The 13,950-nt window shown below is 46.6% G+C and overlaps 1 protein-coding gene across 1 annotated transcript in view; it reads left to right on the plus strand.

The window, feature by feature from the left end:
• Positions 1-13,950, plus strand: part of prr12b (proline rich 12b) — a 36,891-nt gene that overhangs the window by 7,457 nt on the left and 15,484 nt on the right. The window contains exons 3-7 of the mRNA XM_056407556.1: positions 697-858; positions 1,052-5,541; positions 8,423-8,635; positions 10,488-10,562; positions 12,832-13,615. Coding sequence (XP_056263531.1) covers positions 697-858; positions 1,052-5,541; positions 8,423-8,635; positions 10,488-10,562; positions 12,832-13,615 — 5,724 coding nt within the window. The remainder of the gene's footprint in view (positions 1-696; positions 859-1,051; positions 5,542-8,422; positions 8,636-10,487; positions 10,563-12,831; positions 13,616-13,950) is intronic.

The following is a 13,950-nucleotide window of genomic DNA, read 5'->3' on the forward strand; positions in this document are numbered from 1 at the left end:
TAGAGCTTGGAGTAGAGCTTGGAGTAGAGCTTGGAGTAGAGCTTGGAGTAGAGCTTGGAGTAGAGCTTGGAGTAGAGCCGCTGAGACTTTATGTTGAAAGGGGAGAGCTGAGGTGGAATTTTTTCTGGCCTGAGTACGCCAGTTTCCTAGGAAGAGCTGGAAAACATTGCGAGGGATGATATGCAAGCTTGGTATTATTAAATTGATAGGTTGTGAGAATTAAGGCCAACTATCATGCAGTGCTACATTTTGTATAGAGTGAGAGTATTTCCAGGCGACCTTTCTTTACTTGCTTATATAAAGTAAGAACTGCGTCAGCATGTGTCTAACAATGGGTTAGAGTGGAATACGAATGAAGGGTGATTAATCACTAATCTCTTCACACTTAGATTACTTGTCTCATATTTTTTATACAGCTGTGCCAATCACTGATTAGCATGATGCAAATGGTTTACCAGAAGAGAAGACACACCAGTCATAGGAAAATAATGTTATCGTCTTGATAGTGCAGAAAAGCAGGATGTAAATGCATATCTTTTTTCTGCATTTAGTTTTACTAACACAGAGAGCAACATATAATAAGTGTGACTGTTAAATGCCACAATGAAAGTAGTTTAAAGAAAGAGAAGTTTTAATAAACTGTTCATATGATGATGCTATGATGTATGATGAGTGAGAGTTGTGGTTTGTTGCCAGGTCTGTCGGGGCTATTTGACGCCGGCCTCCATCATTCCAATCACCCGGGTCCTGACCCCTCCGTCATGAATCTGATATCAGCTCTGGAGTCGCGGGGTCCACAGCCACCCCCCTCTGCTTCCTCCCTCCTCTCTCAGTTTCGCACTCCTTCTTGGCAGGCTGGTGAATATCAGCTTTTTATTGTAATATTACCACAAATATATCGGCATTTGTTGCTAGTTCTTGTTTCGATTACAATACCATTATTCCTAAATAATAAATAATAGTTTAATTTACAAAATCAGTTGCATTCATTTAAAATGTGAATAGTGACGTGCATTTACTAACCCTGTCCATGTAATGTTGTGTCCTGTAGCAATGCATACACCGGCCCCACCAGAGCTCTTTATGTCAGGGACACTTCCTGGTTCCAGCTCCTATCCCTCCTCCTCTGCCCTTTCTGCATACCAGCATTCTGGCTCCTTCTCTGGACGATCTTTCACTCCATCACTATCCCTGCAGGACACACATGCATTTAGCCCGACTTCCAACGGTTTGCTATCCCCCCACGATCCCTTGCTGCACATGAAAACACCATCTCAGGCCAACTTGGGCTTTGATCGCTTGCTGTCTTCCCACAGTGCCTCCTACCGGGGCTCCCAGGAGCCCCCGTCCTCTCCCCAGATCCAAGCCCCTCCCACCTCCTCTAGTTGCCACCTGCCCCCTCCTCAGTTAAACCTGTTGTCCTCCCAGCTCCACAACCAGTCCTCCCAGCTCTATAATGCCTCCATGTTCTCTTCCACACCAACCCTGCTGCCTACGGCTCCCCCACTACCACAGCCTTCTTCAGAGAGGGCAGTTTCCCGGCAGGACAGTGTGATCAAGCATTACCAACGTTCACCACCCCCTCAGTCCACAACACTCCCTCCACAGCAATATGTCAGCTGTGGTGGATCATCAAGCTATCAGCAAATAGCCAGCCACCACCGGCATGCTGGATTGTCCTGCAGTCCCCTTGGGGAGCAAAGCCCATCTGACCCCAAGCCCTCACCAAGGTTGGAATCCAAGACCTATCGACCTATCATCCAAACCCCCTACACATCCTTGTCCTCCAGCTCCTCGGCCCCTTCCTCATCTGGCACTAAGGGACCCAAGAATTCCAGCTCCAGTAGTGGCTACACTTCTCCAGGCTCAGCTCCATCCTCTTCCCGTACCCCACACACTCCACCATCAGCTTCCTCCTCTTCATCTTCATCCTCTTCAAGCTCCAAGACAAGCACTGGATCCTTGGCTGCTCCCTCTTGTCAGCAGCCTCCAACACACTCTGTACCAGCCCCACCTCCTCTACCAGTGGTGTCATCCAACCTTGTACAACAGCCAGCACCCAAACAATGCCTCTCCACCTATGGCTCCCCGCCTGTGTCCAAATCTAGCACAGGCCTAGCCGACCAGACCCCTCCCCAACAACATGCCCAGTCCTACTCTCCCAACCAGCATCCATCTGCACACATGACCCAGACCTATGGGGGCTTTACCTCACTTCATGCCCAAGACCTGAGCTCTGGAGCAGGGGGTTCTGGAGGGAAGGCCTTCACTGGTAAAGTCTCAGGAGGACGCTCATTTTCTGCAGAGGTAGTTTTTGGGGATTCGAGCTTTGGCTCAACTCCACTCAGAAGAGCAAGCAGTCCTTCCTTAGGGTATGGAAATGCTGGAGGATCAACATTAAGTGGACCCGTATCAGGAGCTACTTCACTTGGCAGTGGCGTTGGATCTCCTGGATCTGGTAACGGGGCAGCTAGTGTTGGTAATGGAGGCAGCAGCTCTTACCACTTACCTGAGTCTTGCCCCTCGCCCTCCATCAATTCTTCTATCAGTCACCCTGGATTACACTCTCCAGCTTCTGCTCGCCCTGCTCAGTCCCCTGGAGGCTCAGGGGCCACCAAATACATGAACTCCATCCTCTCGCCTGCTTATATGTCCTCACCACAAGGTTTCCCTGATACACTGCAAGCGCAGAGCCAGTCCTACCACACAACACCACCCAAACCAAAAACGGACACCAACATATTGAGAGTCCAGCAATCCCAAAATGAGGACGAGGATGAAGACGATTTCCTCATCCACCATTTACTACATGCCCAGAGCTCAACTCCCCATCCTTCTCAGCATCACCCACCTCCTCAGCAACTACCACAGCCGCTCCCACATGGTAGAGATGGGGAAGGCAAGGGGGTGACCTATGACATTAACAAAATCTCGGAAGAGCGCTACCACCTTCACAGTGTCATTCGTACCAATAACATCACCAGCAGTTCAGGTCCTGGAACAGCAATTGATGACATTGCAAGTGGTTTAAACAGTCAACTCGAAGCATCCCAGAACAAACAGCAACAAGTTAAATCAGAGGCGACCATATCAAAGTCCAATGTTGGAGGGGTTGGAATGGACACTGACTCTCTTTCCCACTCCCATCGACAACAGCATGACTCCTTGGGCGCTGTAGTACATTATGGAAGAGCGGACCCCTACACACAGCACTCCCATCACACCTCACATGTGTCATCACACTCTCAGCAACACTCGCAGCATCCCCAGATCGCCCAGCATTCTCGGCACACTCAACACACACCGCATTCGCAACATACTCAGCACAGCCATCCTAATTCCCACTCTCACAGCCACCTTCACATGGATCTGAAGAAGCCTTCAGATGCAAATGACAATGCCTACTTGTGTAACACACCCGATGTGCAGCAAGCTCGACAAAGCCAAGTCCCCCTCTCCATGATAGATTCCCCGCCAGACCCTCCCCAGCGAACTCACATGCTGCAATCTGTCCTTTCTCATACTACTCATACTAAGATGGACCCCCAACAATCCCCTCCACAGCAACAGCAGCATCCTTTGAGCCAGCAGGCCATGATGGGTTCAGCTGGTGGAGCAGGGCCCGCTGGAGTGGAATCCCATCCACAGAACCAGTCTTCACAATTGCAACTCCAGCTCCAGACCCAGGGTTTGGATCCACACTACAACCTTGGAGCGCAGCCAAGGGATCAATCCCAAGCCAGTCAGAACTCAGTGTCTCCGCTAAACATGCTAGACCAAACTCTTTCCCGGACAAACGGTAGAGGTAGTGGAGGAGCACTTGACCAAACAGGAGTTGGGGTGAACGTTACAGGAGGGGAGGGAGGTGGTGTAGACAGACATAGACAGCAGCATATACTTACACCCCACCACCATACCCAACAAACAACTTCAGATCTTCATGACTTTATCTCTGAACCAGATTTGGGCTTGTCCAACCCCTCACACCTGCACCACCTCAGCCAGCCCCATGCCCACCATCAACAGCAAGCTCACTCTCACCATCAGATGGCACATTCTCAGTTAGCTCATCCACACTCCCATAGGATGACAGCAAATATGGGAACTCCACAACAACAGCAGCGCCAACAAAGAGAGTCAGACAGTCTGTCACACTCCCAGCTTGACCAGCTCAAACAGCACCAGTTTGACACTGTGAGCCCAGTGGATAAAGTAGGACTGAATCAAGTTCAGCAGCAATTTGCGCCTCTAACATCCATCTGCTTTCCAGATTCTCTTTTACATGATGAAGACCGTTCTTTCTTTCCTGAGATGGAGGACATGTTTTGTTCAGCCGATTACAAATCAAGCTGTGCTGAGGATCCTGGGTTAGGACAGGATGCTCAAGAAAGCCTTACCCAGGGCCATGGGCAGGGGCAAGAGGTTATAGAGGCCTTAAAAACAGGCGAGGGCTATGATATGGTTGGTCACAGTGATCAAGGCTATGAACAGTATTGCCACAGCCTTCCAGGAACAGGGAATGGCAATCTAGACTTAGACCTTGACTCTATGAAGACCCATGAGCTTCCCTCTACTGTGAATACTGATCAGCTAGGCCTCATCCAATCCCAAACACCCACCATGGGGTTGAGTTCAGCAATTCAAGGGGATGGCTCACTAAACAAGATGATGAGAGCTGTAGGAGTGAATGGAGGTTCAATTACTGCTGGTCTGACCTCACCTATATTCTGTTCATCTCGTCCCAAGAAACTGCTGAAGAGCAGCTCATTGCATTTGCTCAAACAGCGGCGTGAACCACAACCTCAAACAAAGAAAAACTATGCGCAGGAGTACGAATTTGAGGGCGATGAGGATAAAGCTGATGTTCCAGCTGATATTCGTCTTAACAGTCGACGCCTTCCTGACCTGCTCCCTGACTTGGTGTCAAGCTGTAGGAAAACTGGTGGCACATCAGTAGTAAGTGCACTCAGTCCACTGATGGGTGACGTGGACTTCTGCCACCCCTCCAGCTACGCTGCCCTTGGACATCCTCCTCAACTCCCCCAAGATGGCCCTAAAAAAAGAGGCAGGAAACCAACTAAACCAAAACGTGAAGGCCCTCCTCGGCCACGAGGTAGACCACGCATACGTCCTCTTTCAGAGCCTCCGTACTGCAGGGGGCTGATGGGATCCGTGGCTGGAGAGAGTAAAAGGGGGCGGGGGCGAGGCCGAGGGCGAGGCAAGAGAGAGGAAGTGCATGTTGAAATGCATCAAGATATGAACAAAATTCAAAGCCTCCCATATCAGCATCAACAGTTCAGCCAACTGCAGCATCTTCAACAGCATCCACACAACCATCCTAGACAGCAGGCCGAGCACCAAGGACTACAACAACCGCATCATCACCTGCATCAGCAGCATCAGCAGCATGAGCAGCAGCAGCAGCATGTTTCCCACCCTAACCAACAACCGCATCAACAGCAGCAACATCAAAGGGATCACCTTCAACACCAACAGCAACCATCCCAGCATCTGCACCAAGATCCAATCGGACCTATCAAGGTAATCCTGAAACGATTAGATAATCTGGGCCTGAACTGGCCAAGAATCATAGCCATGCCTAAAAAGTTAGAATGGGCTGATATAGTCCTTGCTTGGAGTAGTACGTTAGTTAACTTCCTAGCTTCACTGATTAGAAGAATAGAATCTCTGTTGATCAACTACTTATTGCTTATCACACGTGTAAAAAGTAAACTACATATGTTGTGTGTATGCTATTATTTGGGTAAATTTGAGTTTTGGTCATTTTATCGAGTTTCAAAGTGTTGATTATTTGCTGTGTTCATTAAAGGGACACAATTTGGGGAAACAGACATGAGTACCAGCACAGGAGCTATAGGAGTCCATGGATGGGGACAGCAGCAAAATGTAAAAAAAAATCTATATCAGTTTGAGTGTAAAAAGTCCCCTTATCTGTGCTCTCATCAAAGCCACAAAAACAGTTATTTGACCTCACAGAACATGGTAAGTGCTGGTCTACCTGCTGCCGTAATTGGTTAGTTAGTTTTCTATGTCATCCTTCCTGACCGCCAGAGGCAGTGTTTAATACTGGATATCTTCCATCTTGCACATGCGCAGGTTGAGTCTTTATAACACCAAAGTCACCTGTGACCTCAGATAACCCCAGCCAGGTATAAGTTCCGGCGTCATCCTGAGATGATTTTTATGTTCTCGCTACGCAGGCTAACTACCAAGTTAGCATCAGCTAAAGCTGACTCAGAATCTTGTCGCTTGTTGCCCTGTGGCCATTGGTCAGAGTTGCCGGTCTCTCGCCCTCCAAAGGCTGCGACAAGCTGTCCCTCTGAAGAGTGAACAGTGCGTTTTCTACATTCGGACCATCGAGCCAGACCAGAGGACCTAAACTGGCAACTGGAAGTGATGCAATACGCTTACCGGAAGAGAGATGATGCATTCAGGAGACTTCGTTCAGAGGAGTGTAAATCCCTGGTTCCATCCCGCCAGGAGTTCGTCACAACGTACGCCTGCCTCTCTGGGAAGTGTGCAGTGTGGCAGAACAGGACTGCTTGGGGACGGCGGTCTGTTTAGGTGCACAGCGTCTGGGGTCTCTTCGGCAGGACAGAGGTGGATCTCTTTGCCTCGGAGATGTCGACCCACTGCCTCGACTGGTTCTCCTTGATGGAGAGTACCAGTCCTCTGGGTCAAGATGCCCTGGCTCACACATGGCCAAAGAGCCTTCTTTATGCTTTCTCCCCATTTCCTATGATCTTGCCAACGCTCCAGAGGGTTTTTCAACTGGGATACAGACCGTTGCTGCTAGCCCCCTTATGGCCAGCCAGGACTTGGTTCCACCTGTTGCACAGACTCTGCCATGGCGCCTCCTTGACAGGAGGGACTTCCTATTGCAGCTAGGGGGTTGGAACTGGTATCCCAATCCCAGCCGCCTTCAACTATGGGCCTGGCCATTGCAGGGCCCGACTGGCTGCTGAGCGGCTACACAGAACCAGTCAGGAAGATTATTCTGAATGCCAGTGTGCCATCTACCGGTCTTCAGTACGAATGTAGGTCGAGGCGGTTTTTCTACTGGTGTGTGGTTCACAACAAGGACCCAGTACAGTAACCCATGCCTACTGTACTTGAGTCTCTGCCATCCCTCGTAGATAAGGACCAGTCTCCCTCTACCCTGAAGGTGTACGTAGCTGCTATTTCATCGCAGCATGCTTAAGTCGACAATGACATGGTAAGGAGCCACAGGCTGTTGTCCCTCTTCTTAAATAGGGCTCAGCTATCATGTCCCACAAGAACCCTGAAGGCTCCTCTATGGGACTTGTCAGTGGTACTGGGCACCCTTTGCTCGCCTCCCTTTGAACCCTTAGCTAGGATTGTTGTCAGCAAAGGCTGTTTTTCTCTTTGCCATCACTTCGCCAAAAGCGAGTAGACGAGCTACACACCCTGTCGGTTAGTGAATCATGTCGGAGGTGGAACTCAACTGGCTCGGGTGTCACACTTTGGCCTTATTCAGCGTTTCTACCAAAGGTGCTGGCACGCTTGTGTCTCAACGAGCCTATCCAGCGTGCACAGTTTGTCCTTCACCATAACTGTTTGTCTGTTATGGTGAACCTAAGAAGGGCTGAGACTTTGCAAAACAGCGTCTGTCCCACTGGATAGTGGAGGCCATTGCCTGTGCAGTGCATACAAAGTGAACGGCCATGCGCTGCCATCCAGAGTGATGGGCCGTTCTACCAGGAGTGTCTCCACGTCATGGGCAACCCTGACAGGTGTGCCCGTGGAGGATATACAGTAGGTGCTGCAGCCTCAGGGGCATCACCGAGCACATTCACCAGACACTACAGAGGGGACGTTGCCACCCTCCACCCACTGGGTGTGGTTCTTCGACAAGTTCCTCTGATTGAGCTACACGAGGTAGGTACTTGGGATTCCTCGTGACTGTTGATACAAGTCATCCAGCGTTAAGCACTGTCTCTGGCGGTCACGAAGGATGAAATAGAACGAAAGTTACGGATGTAACTACGGTTCAATGAATCCTGGACGACAGGTGACTGTTGTTATAAAGACACGACTTGCGCGTGACCGAAGATATCCGGTCACACAATAACACAAACGAACTGATCGAGGCAGCAATTCCTTCTTATGATTAGGAGTCTATGCCAGTTCTGGCCCGACACAAATAAGATTAGTCTAAAAGCAAAACAGGACAAGCAATGTTGACCATTATAGAGTTGTGTAATATAAAATACAGTATCTCTGTGAAACCAACCGCTCGGGGGATAAAAAAAAACATTCAGTATTACTATTATCTTGTAGATATCCTAGTTAGCCATGCTACAGTAATGTCAACCAAAACAAAGGTTGTATATGTTATTATAAAACTGTTTCTGAATATCTTCCATCCAACCCCTTCCAGATAAAAATGCCTGTTCCCACCATGCCGTCATCAGAATGCTTATTGAGGACGGACTCACTGTCCAGCACTGAACCCGTTCTTTCTGACGGATCGGTGGGGTCGGCACCATCACTGGGACTGAGTCCTGGACCCAGTGCCGCCATGGACATCAGCAAACACGAGGAGAACCAGACTCGAGACATGTCGATGAAGCATCAGCAGAAAGCCGTGGAGGTACGAGCACACTCAAAAATCCTAAATAGAAGTTCTGTCCGCTCGTTAGTTCTACTGGCAAAGCTCCCTCTCTGATATCTCCTAACCGTGTCTTTGTTGTGAATGTACAAATCTATTTGAAGTGTACAATTAGTTGTAATCATTTCAATGGCAATTATTAAACTATGTGGATAGCACCTTAAATGAATTCAATGCCGATCTTACCTTTTTAATTTTAATGGACTGGTGCTGTGCGATATGTGATGGAAGCTAAGAATTTTATTAAATTATACACAACAGCTTGACGGGGAGTGGCTTTTTCACAGGGGAAGGGCATAATGACAAATGTCTCGCAAATACATCTAATTTGAGAGGAATCTGAGGTTAAATTAGTTTTTAATTATTTGAACATTGTAATTATTTCGTCTCATTTGGAGACAAAGGTTGTTGGGGGAGTAGAACCTGCCACCTGATATTAATTTAAAAGAGGATTTAATTGTGTAATTTTTTTCAAGTAATCCATAATATATTGCTATGCTATCAATTATTGCTTTATTCATCAGTTAAAATTCTGCTTCTTTTGTTTCAATTGGTTTTGACTACTGATAATTTATACCTTCATGTCAATTCAGAATACTCGGTTATTCAGAAATCCTTTTATGGTTCTATCCTTGAAATCAAGTCTGCATACATCGTACTATTTGTTCTTATCGGGGTGTGCTGCAGAAGGAGTGGTAGATATCACAAAGGGCTGCAGAGGACCTATGTATGACAGCTTCAACTGCATTTCATGTTGGAGGGAAATTAAATCTAGTTGCCACAGCAACAGTGGTATACTGCATCTGCAGTAATTTGACGGTGGAGTGACACCTGAGATTTTCAATACAAGTCGAGCTGATCTGCAGTTGAGTCAGTGAGTATTTGAACAGAGACCTTCTCATTATAGCAGATCTTTATTCCAACACGGATGGATTTTAAATTGCTGAGTCAGCTTTAAGGACTCCGCCCCTTTAAAAAATCTAGCCCTGCAATTCCAGAACAATGCAGCAGAGCAGTGAGCCTTAATATAGTGCAGGTTGTTGCACACATTGAAATGGCCTTGACTGTCAGTCACTAGGTGTTATTTCAACTGATATATAAATTATTCAACCAGTGTTTCCATAAATTCTTGAAGAAAACTTCATTTTTCTTGCATGGCTTGCCAGTGAACACATTTTTTCCTCAAAAACATAGAAAGACGTTTTTTATGAATTGAAGGTCATTCGGGTTAATCTTTAACAAATAGGTGTTTATGAAGATGTGTGCATTTTGGAAGTTGTGAGCAAATGACAGGATACATTTTTGGATGATACTGCACGAGTTCTGTGAGAGTTTGTTCTTTCAAGTCATTTTGTGGGTGAAGTATTCCTTTGAGAATGTTTCAGGAAAAGTAAATAACTGCAAAGGAACTAAATATTGAACATAATTGTTTTATTTCAGTTCATGTTGAATTGAATTCATTTTTTGTTTCTTAAACTTTACAAGACAAACTCCAAAAAGGTCTAGAGTTCCTAGGCTAAATCTAGGTAAACACATTATAGTATATCATGCACAAACTCCTTTTTCTTTTAGAGAAGAAATGCGAGGGACACAACAACCTATACATATATATATATAATAACAATGAAATAAGCGAGATAAAATTACATTTTATGATCATTCATCTGCTAAATGATCATCTAGGTTGATACATGTGTCCCTGATTTTTAGACAACCCGCCATGACATCTTGTGATCGCCTGTAAAGCCAAACATACGCATCTCAAGCTCTCTAAACTAAAGAGTTTTGGTCGTGACAGATTTTTGAAAGCATATTTCTCTGATTGTGAACACAGATGACGTGGAAGAAAGACATCGACGACGCTCTGAGCCCTGAAGCCTGGGCTGCGATGCAGAAGTTCTCCACTTCAGTAAGTTGCCTCACATCCCTCCACAAAAAACGAGTGAAGCCAGGAGATTCATATTTAATTCATACCTAATCCATTCAACCGCAAAAGAGAGAAGCACATACCTTCCTCACACCTAAAGGTACTTCCATGTGTAAAAAGGTAAAATTTTGCCCAGGTGTGTGTGTGTGTGTGTGTGTGTGTATATACTAAATGTAAAAAAAAAAAAAAAAGTGTGTGGCGTTGTCTCATTTTCAGTCGTATTTTTGTGATTTGAGGTTTGGAAAGAAGGAGGTTCTAGTTGACTGACAGCCAGTTCTTTCTGACTGACAAAAGAGAGAGAGGAGAGAGATGGCGGTTACCAGGGCAGCTGTTGCCACGGTTACTGCATTTTTTTCAGTACAGAACCCGTGCTGCCACCTGCTGTTTTTTCAGCGTCATCGCCGAGTGTCCAGTAGCCTGTATTTATTATATCCTTTAAAATGTCATTTTAGAGCAGAGAAAGTAGGCAATATATATTATTTATTATCCAGCAATCATCTCACATATTTAAGATTAAAAAGCAGTACAGAGGTTTCTTAAGGTTGTAAAGAGTTGGACTGCACAACATGGCATTGGTCATGATGGACAACATGTCAGCCGGATCGATACGCAATCCTCAGGAGTTCAAACAACGAGAATAAAACTGTTATTGATTTTGTTTGCAATAACTTCTCATTCATCTTCAGTCAATGTGGTCGATCTACACCGACACTCACACGCAGTAAACCGACCCTTGACTAAGATGTATTATCGTTATTCTTTTAGTGAGTAGTTAGTTGTGTATGCTATCTTATCAGAAAGATAGATGATCATAATGAGACACATCTAAAAATCAAACAGAAATATACCTTTCGAACACAATTTAACTTGTAAAGCATGCACAGCGAATACTATTCAATAAGTTCATCAATTAGTCAACAGAAACATAACGAGCAAACATTTTTGATAATTACGTATCATTAGTTAATCTTGAATTCAGCTCAAAATGTTTTTTCTTCAGTGAAATGAAAATGAATATATGAATATCTTATGATTTTAGATGTTGGATTACATCATGTTATACTTTCACTACGTTCTGATGTTTAAAAGACCAAATAGTCAAATGAATGAATTGAGAAGCTAATCATATTAGTTGAAGATGAAGATCATTTGCAGTTAGATGAAGCCGAACATGTTTTTTTCCGTTTTTCCCCTCGTGATTTTGTCCATCAAGACGAAATATAAAATTTAACTAAAGACACAAATAAAATACATATGGTAAATGGACTTGTATAGCGCTTTTCTAGTCTTTCCGACCACGCAAAGTCAAACTACAGACGGAACACCTCAATACTATTCTAGGAACAACGGGTCAAATGACGGCGTGTTTAATGAAGTTATGAAAGGGTCAAGAACAGGGGTCCCCAAACTTTTTCCTGTGAGGGCCACATAACTTTTCCCTTCTCTGATGGGGGCCGTTTGTAACAGGAAAAGTGTGACGATCGCAGGGTGCCTAAATGTAAACATTTATTGTTTTCCAGAAAGTGACACATAACCAAATATTCAAAACCCTTTCTGGGATCTTCACAGAAAAAAGTCAGGAAATAAATAACACTATTTATGAAATAAATAATAAACAAATAACTAATAACTAATTCCGTTTCTATTTGACAGGGGGTAGTCTAGGATTTGCGTGGACAGACTGAAAAAAAAAAAATCATACTGCGTCTCTGGTATTGTTCAGGGGGCCGGGCCAAATGTGGAGGCGGGCCTTAGTTTGGGGACCGCTGGTCAAGAACAACAATATCAACAATCTGCAGTTCCTCTTCAGCTCCATCTGTCAAAGGAAAACCTAAAAAGAGCTTACTGTGTGTGTGTGTGTGTGTGTGTGTGTGTGTGTGTGTGTGTGTGTGTGTGTGTGTGTGTGTGTGTGTGTGTGTGTGTGTGTGTGTGTGTGTGCGTGTGCGTGTGCTGTATTGACTTATTCATCATTCATTCATATGCTTTGTTTCCGCTCCCGACCCGTATGCTATTTGTGTTCTCTCTCACTTAAAAAGGGTTTCACGTTGTGGACACAGCGTTGCTTTGCTGCCCCCTAGTGGTCAAAGAAAATCAATGGCTGCCGCTTTAAAGAAAATGAACTCTCGTTGAGCCCAAATTACTAGTTTTTGCAGTTTACAGAGGCATGCAGCGAACTGACACGCCAAGTGACGCCTTCACGCGTCATAAAGCTGTCGCCGGTGATGAGATGATGCTCTTTTGTCCCCGGCAGGCCGACGAGAAGGCCTTCGACTTCAAACCTGGGTTCATGGCCTCTTTTCCGGACTTCTTGAAGACGGGCAAAAAGCAGTCCAACCTCGGCCACGATGACGCCGAGCAGGATTCCCTAAACTCCTGTTCCTCTATGAAGGGAGGGATCCGACCGTTATCCCCTCCTCCTCCTCCTCCTCTCTCCCGAGCACCAACTCCTCCACAGACGTTCTGCGCGGGGGGCCGGGGCGACGGGGCGGACCTGGACGAGGAGCTCAAAGGAAACCTGGAGACGCTGCCCTCCTTCTCCTCCGACGAAGAGGAGGAGGAGGTCAATAAAAACCAGGACCTGCAGAAGAGCATCTCGTCTGCCATCTCGGCCCTTTACGACACCCCGCACTCGCTCGCCGCCGCCACGGCGTCCGCTGTGGCCAAGGCGCCACACGACATGTCCCCGGCTGACCCGCCGCCGCCGCTTAGTCCCCCGCTCCCCGCCGTGCCTCCCCTCATCCCCAGCATGGAGGAAGGAAAAGAGGAGGCGCTCACTTACATGCAGGAGAACACACGGGACGACGAGGAAGAGACGGAAAGATCGGTCTCCCCGCAGTCGATCGGAGAACACGCGGAGGAGAGGGAGGTGACGCAGGAGGCGGAGGGGGGGGGGGAGGCCGAAGACGACGAGGAGCACGCGAGCGATCGACGGACTCTGCAGCAGGGAGCCCTGGAGGAGGAGGAGGAGGAGGAAGAGGAGGAGCGACGGGAGAGGATGTCCGAAATGCAGGTTTCGGAGGTCCCCCGAGTTGAAGGTAATCTGCGTGTTTTGTTCTTCCTGCTTTTTAATTCGTGTCACTTTTCAAAACTTTTCCCGCGCTCAAAAATGATCTGATCCCTGGAGAGTTCATTCTTGACTGGATGGATTTAAACGAGTGACGATTCGTGGGCGTGAGACGAGGGAAAGACTGTGTTGTTGTTACTGGTAGAATTCAATTCAATCTATTTTATATAACCCAATATCACAAACCGCATTAGCAGGCCCACCAAACAGGAGGCATCAGAACCAGCCAGGTCCGATGGACCCTATGATAGGTGAAGGCACAAAGACTCAGGGGAGGAAGCAGAGTTAGTAATGTGTGATGGAGAG

Source organism: Pseudoliparis swirei, chromosome 23 (genome assembly GCF_029220125.1).
Source record: "Pseudoliparis swirei isolate HS2019 ecotype Mariana Trench chromosome 23, NWPU_hadal_v1, whole genome shotgun sequence".
Lineage (NCBI taxonomy): Eukaryota > Metazoa > Chordata > Actinopteri > Perciformes > Liparidae > Pseudoliparis > Pseudoliparis swirei.